At 33.8% G+C, this 12,642-nt stretch overlaps 1 protein-coding gene across 2 annotated transcripts; it reads left to right on the forward strand.

Moving 5' to 3' along the window:
- Positions 1–575: 575 nt before the first annotated feature.
- LOC137393554 (alpha- and gamma-adaptin-binding protein p34-like) lies at positions 576–12,634 on the forward strand. 2 transcript variants are annotated; one of them, XM_068080154.1, is made up of 8 exons: positions 576–713; positions 854–1,044; positions 1,516–1,615; positions 7,016–7,108; positions 7,242–7,319; positions 8,605–8,718; positions 10,987–11,085; positions 12,140–12,634. In XM_068080154.1, exons 1-8 carry the CDS (start codon positions 629–631, stop codon positions 12,250–12,252), a joined length of 873 nt encoding a protein of 290 aa, XP_067936255.1. In that variant the 5' UTR covers positions 576–628; the 3' UTR covers positions 12,253–12,634. The 2 variants fall into 2 exon arrangements, with proteins under 2 accessions (XP_067936255.1, XP_067936256.1); XM_068080155.1 differs by having other exon boundaries at positions 7,016–7,096.
- Positions 12,635–12,642: the final 8 nt, after the last annotated feature.

A 12,642-nucleotide genomic window follows, 5' to 3' on the forward strand; every position in this document is an offset into this window, starting at 1 on the left:
TTCTAGTAAATATCAGTATTGCTCACACTAGCTTTCTTTCACTAGTACCTAAACCAGCAGCTATCAAATTAGTTCACACAAGCTAAGCAACAGTGCACAAAGCAATCATAAAGATAATAGAATTAGATGACAAAAGATATGCAACACTGATGTATGTGTGAGTTCGGATGAATTGTGTATAACATAGTTTCTCCCCAAACACACATTGCATTTTTGGTGGAAGCGCCAGGTACATATATTTTCACATAACAGTAGTGCATAGATTCAATCGACAATTAATATTTTTGTTGCTTAAATTATATTATCTAATTATATATGAACTGATATTACGATTTGCGTGTGTTCCTATTCGTCGTTATCAGATAATTCACGCCATCGTAAGTATTTCACTAACTTGATCATTTCGGATCAAGATTTGGTTGTGCTGTCTCATAAGCAACACGTATCACCACCACGCATCAAGTGTCAGCGCAATTAGCTGTACTGTACCGTTGTTTTGTATTTGAAATCAAATTTCCCAGCTCTTTGCTTTTTCGAGGTAACATTCGCAAGAACCCACACAACCGGAAACTGGGGTGAGCTTTAGTAGTAAGCCATCCGCTATTGAACGATAATAATTTGATACCAGATGGCAGAAATCAATAGAGAACCATGTTGTCTATTTGCCCATTGTGGTGCGTGCCAGGGAATAGATCAAGAACAACTTTTAAAAGGTTTGCAAAAACCAAGTGGATGATCTTAAAAATGTCAGCATTGAACAGCTTGAACAAATTACTGACGCATTTTCATTACACCACGTAACGAAATTAGGTTTATATTATTGCTTAATGCATGTATTTATGGTTTTTGTTAGATGTTACTAAGAAGCACAACTTGCCCGAATATGACACAATTGTTGAAGACATATTAGGATTTACTTGGAACTTTGAAACAAAATATTACACATGTACTGTGAAACTTTGCAAGACCAACCGACCGGTTCTAGGAAGCCAACAGTTTGCAGACGATCTAGAAGTAGTCATACTTGTATTTGATCCTAATGAGGTAATCGTATAGATTAATTACATCTCTGTTACGGTAAAGTTGAACGCAGCGAGCCTAAATCATTGCGTTAACATACACAAGTTTAATATTCACAGTCGAACTGGATATTTCAAAATGTTTTGTAAAGCTATTATGGAATGAAAAATGCAGTGCTTTGTAAGTTCCTCCTTTTTATTTTTTGTCAACCTCTTGCAGTAGGTTACCAATTATAAGCAAAGTACTGATTTCCTAGTTGATATACATGTATATTAGACTTTTTCTTTTTTAAATATGAAATTATCCCATTTTGGCAAGCAAGCAAAATGAAGAGGTCTCATTTTTTACAGCTGGTAATACATCTTTTTGGTTTTGGAGTTATGCAAATACTCTTACGCTTCATTTCCAGGCCTGTTGTCTGGTTGAATATAAGATTTAATTATTTTACTTTTTTATATATCTTTGTGCTAGTTCATTCATGTTGTCTAATTTTAGGTGGACAGCTGGACAAGTGTAACTTCATGGCTATCTTATCTTTCAGAATTAGAACCTTATGTTAAAATGCTGGTATGCAATTCTTGCACAGAAAGTGATCGTAAGTTTGTTTCAATGTTAAAATCTCAGAATTGGAGTTCAATTAAGACAACTTGTGCTCTTGAGCTTTCTTTACCAGCTTGGTGGTACTTTTGCCATGTTCTGCCACATTCTGCCACTTTGTGAATAGACGGAACAGAATCGGATTAGATTACGCAGAGTTGCTTCTCATTGAGAAGACAAAAACTCCTTTTTCTCTCGTAAACTGAAGTATTGACTTTAATCAAAAATTGTCTATAAGTGATCTTGATATACTTTGAGTATTTAACTGCATTGCACTATCATTTTTGCGCATATACCGAAGTTCATTAATTGAAAGCTGCTTTGGTAAATACTGTAAAGGTTTGCTTCATATTACATAAGAAATTCCATGTAACGTAAAGCGTCAAGTTGGTGGAAGTTCTCAAATGTAATTTGAATAATGACAGTTTCAGTTATTCTTGAACATAGTATTTTATCTCTTGCCACACTTCAGAGAGCAAACAACATTATTTATCCCACGACCAAACAGAGCGAAGCGATTGGTTGGGAGATTTATGATAAATGCACATGTGCGCACAACTCCCGAAAATTATTCATCAACAATAAGACGAACCTTTGAATTAAAATTTCATCAACAAATTTAACCATCGTTTTGTAGAGTCAGTAAAGTGTAATAGCAATACAAAACACATACAAACCTATTTAAATATGTTACCAAGTCTTTGTAAATCGTCGTTATTATCTTAAAACTTACTCATCTAATCGGATTATACACAAATAAACAGATTTATTTGGGCGAAAATCGTTATTAAAACTTGTCAAGCCTCACTTTTATAAAAGTTAAGACCGGAAGTTGAAACGTCGAGCAACAAAGAATAGAACGATTACATCGTGCGCATTTCACGAAAAAGTAACGTGCACTTTTCACCAGTCTATAGCATGGTCGAAGGTTTCGTTGATTAACGTAGGAGTACTGAAATCGTTTCATTTTTGCCGAGTTCGAATTAACTGACATTTCAGACACATTTGAGTACTTTGGTATTCTAACTGATGTCCAACGCAGTGTAAGTAAAGGATATGACGATGATATTTTTTTCTAACGATTTTTATGAGATTACGATATTTAATTATAAGTTTGGTTATTCTTCTTGATACTTCTTGATATTGTTAGCTATGACGTTTTGAAATGTAAACAAAATTGTTCATTGGTTTTCTATTATTACTGTATTACTATTACTAAGTTTGGATATTCTTTTTGATACTTCTTGATATTGTTAGCTATGACGTTTTGAAATGTAAACAAAATTGCGCATTGGTTTTCTATTATTGCTGTATTACTATTACTAAGTTTGGATATTATTTTTGATACTTCTTGATATTGTTAGCTATGACGTTTTAAATCCAAACAAAATTGTTTATTGGTTTTCTATTATTACTGTATTACTATATTAATAATATTGGTTATTCTAATAATATCAGTGCATTTTACTTCTAATATTACATTTCTCCTATTGCAGGGGGAGATATATAAACATATAATCTTTTCTTTTCATTATCGCTGTTTGTCATGACCAAACACTTTTTTAAATAGATTTTCTAAAAATCTATATAATAAATATCACTTTTTGATATTGTTAGCTATGACGTTTTGAAATGTAAACAAAATTGTGCATTGGTTTTATATTATTACTATATTAATAATCTTGGTTATTCTAATAATATCAGTGCATTCTACTTCTAATATTGGCCAATATTGCATTTCTCCTATTGCAGGAGGAGAGATATAAACATATAATCTTTTCTTTCATTATTGCTGTTTGTTGTATATAATAACACTCACACCCAGTACATTACAGCTACCATTGCAGTTATCCTATTGCACTGCAGTGTCATTTGACTGCTAATATTGCATTTCTCAACCATCAGTACCCTTTCTTTTTTGCAATATCACTTTGGTCGTGGGCTGTATGACCGTGGAATTTCTAGTCTATTACATTTTATTTTAAATTTATTTTAGACATGTACATGTTTTTTTTCATTATAGAGTTTTCTGTGGAGCATACAAGGGACAAAATTGATTTAAATTGACATTGCATGTGTGCATTTCCTTAACTTATCATAAAATTACCATAAGCATGGATCCTAAAGCGAGTGTATGATGACAAAAATAGAAGTTGTCTGCACCAATTATACCATAGTTAATGTTGAGTTGAGGTTTTTATTTCCAAGTGCCAAAGAAGTGAGTTTAGAAAATTTTTTGAAAGGATTAGGCAATTTACATGTATTTTGCTGTTTGCATAACGTAGAATCCCTATAATGTAAACCTTCCAGGAACGGATAATCTACATTGTACAGGTGTTTAGCATATGCTATTATCGTTTTTAAAATACGAGAATGTTTGCTTACTCCGTGCGTAATATTCTTTTTATTTCTACCTACATGCATATGCAGCAGTGATATTAGTCAATTTTTATTCCATCACTAGGTGAATGCCTGGCGTTGCGCGAATAATAAAAAAGTTTTTTCACAGAAAATTGGTTTTTAATCAACATATACAATATTTACTATTCTCATTTTAAATGAAGGTTTTTGTTTATTTCTGTGTACTATGTTTATTTTTGTATGCCATGTTTTCTTCTGACTACAGTAGATGCTCCTACAACATAAATAATCCTTTCCAGGAATGTTTACATTATACGAACAAGAAAATACTTGTAAATTGCCTAATCCATTCCAAGATCACCCCTTTAGCGATATAAAAAGAAAAAAACTAGAAAAATCTTTTTAATTTGTTGGCTGTATCGTAACTGTAATATTATTAGTTTGCATTGACAGGTTGTCTCCTTTTTCTGATCAATTTCACTGGTTTTATAGATTATGATTGCCGTAATTTTACAATAAGTTGATGCGGAACGCACATATTCAACGTCCATCTTCAACGATTTGTTCATTTTTTTAGACAGCAAAGTCTATTCTGGAAAGTGAAACTAATAACAAATATTATTTAAGTCTACAATAAAGCAGAACAAAAATATAGTTTGCTATAAAAAGAGTAACGTCTATCTGTTCGTCAAGGTTAGGATGAAAGATAACTTTCGGCGATACCCTCAACTCGTGACGTTCAGATTGGTAGACCGACACTGAATCACCCGCACCAATCATTTGCCTTTTAAGTATTTTTCAGTATCTGCACAGCTACCTATTCTCTGTTTTGTCGACACATCTGACGATCTATCATGAAAAAATAGAATGTCATGGAAGTTCTATATATAATAAATATAATGCTACACGAGCATCATTTTTTCTCACAAGTGTGGCAAGATACGTTACCATTTGAATCGAATTTGAGAAGTTGCCTCTACTTGACAGTTTACATTGTATGAAATTTTTTACCGAGTAGGAAGCAAAAACTTTGCATAATTTTTTTACGTTATCTAGAATTTACGTTATAGGAGGGTCCACTGTAATCCACACAGTACCGGCTGCAGTGCCTACCAAAGCTTTATACTGCTTGCATTAGTCTTGTTTTAAGCATTTTCTTCACGTATGGGCACATGTTTTTCTATTGGTCACATGTCTTCACCCATAACACTAACTGAAATGTTAAACGTGAAGCCATGAAAAACTGGCAGGTGTAATAAGCTTGTGCACAAACTAATTCTATGGTCTAGTTAGTAGGACAGCTTGGCATAGGGCTTAGTGCACCTGTTTGCAGAACTGAAGGTTCCTGGTTCAAATCTAGTGCGCAGTGGATTTTTATTCTTAAAACTTTATTGTTATAACTGGACACTCAGCTAGACAGACAAACAAACATTGAGATTTATATGTCCACTAGCCGTACTACCCGGCGTTGCCCTGGTAATAAAAAAGTCTTTCGACTGACAATTTGTTTTTATGTAACATATATATATACAACATTTACCATTGTAACTTTTAAACTTCATATCATGAGAAAAGTATTTTTGTGCAGTTCAAATGAACTAAGAAAAAAAATAAAACAACTAAAGGTTTTCAGCCAACTGTAACTTTTAAATTTCATAACTTTAGAGAGGTGTTTCGTTGAAATAAATTAAGAGAAAAAATAAAAATGTAAAGCTGTTTAAATGTAAATGTGAACTATGGCTACATCGTTAAATATAATCTTTTTTTGCTATGATTACAATTAAAAATTATTTGTTATACATATATGTGATTTTAGTTTGTTTCAGTGTTGGCATACGAAAATATCGTAGGCTATAGATGTATATATAGAGTGGTATAGAAACCCATAGTAATTATCTAATGCAGTCACCTCCTGATAAAAATCATCAAAATCATCATCGTAAAAAAATAGTAACAAAACGATATGTTAACCTTAGTAACTATAGTTACCTACAATGACTTTAGTGCATTTTGTGGTTATGATCTGCAAGGTAACTTAACATTATAATGTACTACGAGGAAATTTCTTACCTTCAAGACAGAAGAGTAACATTAACGCTGAATCTAACTTAAATGATTTTAGCATACTAAACACACACTTGAAGGAAGTTTTAGTATGTGTTTTAGTAAACTTCCAATTTTGGACTAAAGTTTTATCATTTATCCGTTTGCGAATCCTATTTTACAATAGCGGATAACGCTGAACTCATAATGGCGAGCAAGTATATTTCCTAATAACGTATATAATCAGCACACAAATCGCCAAATTTCAATTTCGAGATAAATTACTGTTGATATCGTGTGGCAGAACCAATTAGCTCTAACGAAAAAAAGATGAAGAAGCATCGTGTTTCATATACTTAAGAACAAAACGTTTCTTAATAGGGACATCGTAATGCGTGGGTGCGCTGCTAAAGTAATTAGCATGTCTTTACGGTATATGGTAATGTCTTTGATCTACATGTCTTGTATAATAGCTCAGTGGTAGGGTGGTTGGATTTAAAACTTTAGCTTACAATCTACGTGAGTTCAAATCCGTTTTGATGCGGAATTTTAAACTCCAAGATATTAATATCTATAGCTGGACCAACACAGACACGTATACACAAACTTTGAGAAATGTGTATAGATGTATATAAATAGAAGATAGTTAGATTGGGAATTTCTGTTCACAAGAAACAAATGGATGTGTTCCCATTGACTGCTGACAAAGCAGTATTCTTTGTAGCACAGGACTTATGTTATTACCAACTAACAGCATTTACCCAATAGTAAATGATATCTTTTAGGTTAAATGTTAGAAAGTACATCGTGTTATATAATGTTTGTCTTTTGCTTATTTCTTTGAACACCTCACAGAAATTCAGTAGATTAATTAGCTATGGTTACCAATCGACCAGCTAGTCACTCAATGAAGCGACTTACAGCTTGCCTCATCTCTATTCACTAGTTGTGTATTTTGGAAACCTGTCTAGAGCCATGTATCTGTTTATTGCAGTCATACCAAAGGCCAAGGTGCAGCAGTGGTGCATAGATAATGAGTTTGAACTCATTGAATTGCAAGCTGATGATGCGGAGGGTGGCGATGAAGGTATTTGTATAGCAACTCTAGCGATGTATTTAGTCCTGTCGTGTGCTCCTTTTAAGATCTTTGTAATGTATTTGCTGTCTACACGTAAACTTAAACGGAATTCTGTTACATGTTTGGCTTTTTATGCTTTTAGACGAGTTTGATGTAGACGGTGTACAAAGAATTATTCAAGTGATGCACGCACACACCTGGTCCAATCTCGTCATGAAAGGTGTGAATGCCAAGTGTTTATTTGTAAACAATCCAACATGACTTATTATTTCCTGTTTGGCTGTTTTGTCGTGTCTTCTACACCCGCATCTGGACTAATTGCTAAATTTTCTCTTTATCCATTAAACTCAGTCTGGATAACAATTGATTTGGTTTATTTTTATTTTATAATTTATTTGCAAACTAAGGAGTTATGTTATCTCTCTGATTCTGTTAGTCAGATGGTAATATGCTCGGTTTATACAAATCTCTTCAAGGTGCCATGAATGACCGATACGTAGAGCACTTGTAATCATCATAACATAGTTTGATAGCGCTTGGGAGGTCGAGCATTTGTTGATATATATTTTTCTTGCAAGTATTAGTTACCATCCAGACGACTCAAGACTGCAAATTTCATCAATCTGTAGGTTTAGTGCTAGAGTGAGGGAGGGAAGTATTTGCTGCAACATACTCTAATTTACACTAAATATAGTTTATATTAACCTAACTTGGGATTCTTTTAAAATATATTTCCTGTTTTATTTTCCTCAGTTTTTTATTTTTTTTTAAAACCAAGTTTCAAAAACAGTGTTTTTCTACTATAAGTGACTTTCTATGACCAGAAATTTTTATAAAAGTGTTTGCCATATTCCTAACCAATTGTGTGTAGAAGGGATCGCAATCTTTGGTTTGGTTGTACATGTAATGGGTAGTATTCAACATCTGATGGTTGACATGTCTGTATGTACATGTAATGGGTGGTATTCAGCATCTGATGGTTGACATGTCTGTATGTATGTGTAATGTTCACATGGCGACGGCTTTGTAGGCCTGCACTGCTTTCTTTGAACAGCAGATTGGAATCATTGTGCTTGCCATTTCATTATTGTTGCTTCCTTTAATGTTCTTTTTAGTAATGGCTCATTGTTATCGTATGTCTTGTTGATGTAGAACACTTCATTAGTTTCAATAGATTAGCTGTGTCATTCCTCAGCGAACTTGAGATACACACGCTTTGTTTTTCAGACACTTGGCAGCCTGTGTTATGATCAATAACTTTGTCCTTTAGGCTGCCTTTGAGTCATATATAATTGGGCCATAACTGTTTCGTTGGTGTGATATCCCAAGTTAGTCATGTGTGCATTTGGCAGCATATCAAAGTAAATTTTAACACACTTTTTAAAGTGTGTTAAAAGACTATTAAAGGATTGATGTTTTTTAAACCACTTGTGTTGCTCTCATACCAGTATGTAATATGTTATACATAATGTTATACACATTACACGATGCAATATGTTCTCCAGACAAACCAGACACAGTCAGCCCGTACATGAAGAAATTGATGGATGAAAGTAAGGTTGAAGCTGAGGCAGCTGCCGGGCAAGAGCAGAGTGAGATAGATATCTGCAGCGAGTTAGGTAGGTTTATGAGTGATGAAGTTTTAGGAGGTAAGCTTGTACATGCGTTGGTATGAAAGTTGTCGGTACACAGAAGGGTTATTAATACTTGCGCTGTTTTACACATTTGAATCGGTAATGTGATTGTGAAGACAGGTTAGCCAGGATCGACGGTGTGTTTCCATTACGCGGTTGGTGGGGATTTGGAGTTGCGCGCACTTTGAGTTAATAAGCGATAAGTGTTTCATTGGACATTCGCATGATGCGGATTAATGCGGGCATTTTGTTAAAAAAGCTAAGCAATTTTTCACCAGATGTCATATCGGCACACTCCTGTCTCGCTTAAATTAAAATAAAAACGGCTGGAGTGTAGAGAATGTTGAAAATTGAATTGCTTGCAGTGCATTTTCTTGCTCAGCAAACTGGTAGATTAACCGTATCATCGAAACATAGTTTGTTAGTGCTTTAGTTGCCTTTTATTTTTATATCCATTTGACTTTAATCAAGGCCCTTTTTTGTACTAATTATTGGCTGTATGCAACTACCATATACTAATTGTATATATGGCTATCATATTTCGTTATGAATCATTTCTCGTTGATCAGTTGTACATCTATATATATACATAATTATATTTCTTAAAGTATGTCATCTGTTTTTGGTATGTCTAGCTATAGCTATTAAAATTTTGGAATTAGAATTTTTCATTTTGCTGGACTCAAACTCACGAGGATTGCGAACGCAGTGATAATCCAGCACTTCAACGGCGAGACCACGGAAGCTCTTACAATTGCTCACACTTAATACATATCGTTTACAACTTTTTTCCGTTTTCACACCAAAATGACGTATTAATTTAAACTCTATTAACTTTTTTAGCTTTATGAAACGCGATGTTTTTTCATCATTGCTGTATTAGAGCTAATTTGTTTTCGGCAAAACGATATCAACAATAGACTTTCTCGAAATTAATATTTGGCAATTATATTGTATTAACTCTATGAAACTCGACGCTTTTTTGCGTTTTCATGAGCTTCTAATTCTGGCTTTTCGTAAGGTTCAATTGCTAAATCGCAGTGAAGGTCAATACATTTCACGCGGACCATTATATTATCTCTTTTTGTTCGGTCAAACAAAGACAGTCCGATATCTCAGTTTTACATTTGTACCAGTATCGAGAGGTACCAGTATCGTCGTATTTAGAGTTTTGATGGATAGCTGCTGGTGGAACAGTAGCTTTTTTATACCCACACTTCTATGCAAGAATTGTTATTATTAATTCAATATATTCGTAATTTTCATTTTGTTTTCTCATTTCTTATTAATTGTATCATTACCAAATCATCTCTTATTGTAATCATTGCAAAACAGACTCAATTTAGCTATTACTTGCTAATTATTTCACTTTTACATCTAAACCCTTTATAGTCGTTTTATTTTTTTTAATTTATGTGACCTGTACGAAACATTTTTCCATGATATGAAGCTTAAAAGTTGTTTGGCAAAGTTTGAAAGCCTTTACAGTTGTTTTTATTTGCTCTTTTAATTTATTTCAACTACACAAAACACTTTTCTCATGATAGGAAGTTTAAAGGTTAGAATGGCAAATGTTGTTATATGTTAAATACAATTCAGTTTTCTGTCCAAAGACATTTTTTATTATCCGGGCAATGCGGGGTTGTACAGCTATACGTATATAAATATCAGTGTTTCCTTTTTTATTAAACCCTGTGTCCAGTTATAGCGATTACATTTTAGCAATGAAAAATCTGCTTGGCTCTGGATTTGATCTCCAGGACCTTCAGATTTAGAGGTGGCGGAACTTAACCATTAAGCTACACGGGAAAACAAAGGTTCCATTGGTCAAATAATCATTAAATTGGTCATTAAATTAATCATTAAAAATCATTAATACTCGCGCTTAAAGCACCTGCTTGTGGTTATTAACGAGCACTGTTGACTGGTATGCGTAACGATTGTTAAGCTGGTACAAAACACGGGTATTGTTTTAATGAAAATTTTAGTAAAGATCTAGCTTCCTAGGTAAGTTACTCAAATTCATTAGGTAATAATTATATTACCCGTGCAACACCTGGTATTTCAGGCATTTGGCTATGTAGATAACCTCTGCATGCAAATTATCACATATAAATTGTAAACCATACTAGTTTTCTTCTGTGATAAGCTTTTAGCAAGCATGTATAGTCAGCTTTTATAAAGTTGAGCACCACCTGGTAAATAATGCATTTGTGTAGGGAGAGAGAGGTTTACTCTGTTTGCTACTATTAGGAATGAATACGAAGGAACTAACAGATATGCTTCATGATGATGGAGAAGCAGGCGTGGAGTCTTTCGAGAAACTTTTTTCTAGTCTGCATCTTATGAAAGGTGAAAGTTTTCGATGTCTATTAGCATCAAAGTTTATAAATATTCTGCATGTCATGCTTGTTTTACAAGCTTGATGCCTTGCATTGTATGTCGACATGCTGCCTATTATATGGTTCATACACTGCTATTTGTAATTATATAAACTGGTAATGGAGGAGAGACAGCACAAAAGAAAATGGTACATTAATGATTTAATTACACTAATGATATTTTATTTATTTAAAATATGAATAGATGTATCACTGTTGATTTAGGCGTATCTGCTTCAAGCCGAATCGGCGACATTAGGATTTTATTTAACTCCTTTATAAGTGGATATGTCCGGCATTGTTCCCTTAACCTTCTCAATACAGAATGTTTTGCTTGTTCTGATGGAATGAAGTTTGCAGACGTACACTCAGCATCTTTGCTGTAAAAGCTAGATTTTCTGTCATAAAGCTTCAACTTAGAGGACTTTTCAAATCAGCAAAAAAATTTTCAAAAGAATGCATTTGAAGTATGGAAGCCATGTTCTTTTTTCTATTTTAGTACAACCGACAGCAAAAAAGTTTGGTTAAAAGACAGACCCCCATTTTCTGGTATAGAAGTAGGCTATAGTTATTAGAGGTATCTTCAGCTCAATAATTTTGAAGAATTTTTTTAACAGAACTTAGTTTATGTCGCAGTGTACAATTTTTCTTTTCCATCCTAAACAGAAAATAAAAAAGTTATAAACCGCAATATTATGCTGTGAATTCTGAGTAAAAAGAAAACTGCTTCAGTTTGTTTTGACGAAATGATAACACTATATCTTAACTTGATTGTGGCGCAATTTTGGGTGGATCTGTTAACTCTCTGAGCTGCGGCGAATGTTTATGTAATGGTACCACAGGTGAGCCGTTTAACCAGCTTTCTTAGCTGAAGGAGATAGGGTTATATTATAGTGTGGCATGTCTAGCTAAACCTTATAGTCACCTCTGCCTCTGAGAAACTTCAATTGCAACCATCTGACTGCAGGTCCAATTTTTAACCTGCTATTAGTAGACACTGATATTCAAAGATGTTGTTTTTTTAGAAAAAGCTGAAAGTCTTGCTCCAGAAGAGAGAAAAAGTTATGCAGAAAAAGTGGCCCTGTCATTCTGGTCTGCTATCGGAGGATCAGACGATGAAATAGATCTTAGTGACTAACCATGTGATCAACAGACCCATCATTTGCAGACAGAAGAACAGTTCATAGTTTCAGGGCACAACTTTATGGTAGGATGCGAGACCGCTGTAGATTATAACATATGGCAGCTCAACTGCATATCGCGATGATAACGATTATGGTTTGAGATGCTGCTTTTGCCAAAAATGCACTCTACTGCATAATCTCATAATAGAGCTATAGCTCTGTTGGACCTATTTTCTTTGAAATGGACCATATTCTAATAAGATTATTTGAAATTCCAACTTTTTTAGAAGTTTATGCTATCCAAGTATTGCTGTTGTTACATACGCCCAATCCTTATCCTCAAGGAATAAGTACTCGGGCTAAGCATCGTCTAGTTGCTAAGGATATCTGAACTCATTTTTTAT

This window comes from Watersipora subatra, chromosome 4 (genome assembly GCF_963576615.1).
Source record: "Watersipora subatra chromosome 4, tzWatSuba1.1, whole genome shotgun sequence".
NCBI classification, from domain to species: domain Eukaryota; kingdom Metazoa; phylum Bryozoa; class Gymnolaemata; order Cheilostomatida; family Watersiporidae; genus Watersipora; species Watersipora subatra.

Coding starts and splice junctions, on each gene's coding strand:
- LOC137393554 (XM_068080154.1), top strand. CDS start 629: ATGGCAGAAATCAATAGAGAACCATGTTGTCTATTTGCCCATTGTGGT. Junction 714..853: donor TCAAGAACAACTTTTAAAAG/GTTTGCAAAAAC, acceptor GGTTTTTGTTAG/ATGTTACTAAGAAGCACAAC. Junction 7,109..7,241: donor TGCGGAGGGTGGCGATGAAG/GTATTTGTATAG, acceptor TTATGCTTTTAG/ACGAGTTTGATGTAGACGGT.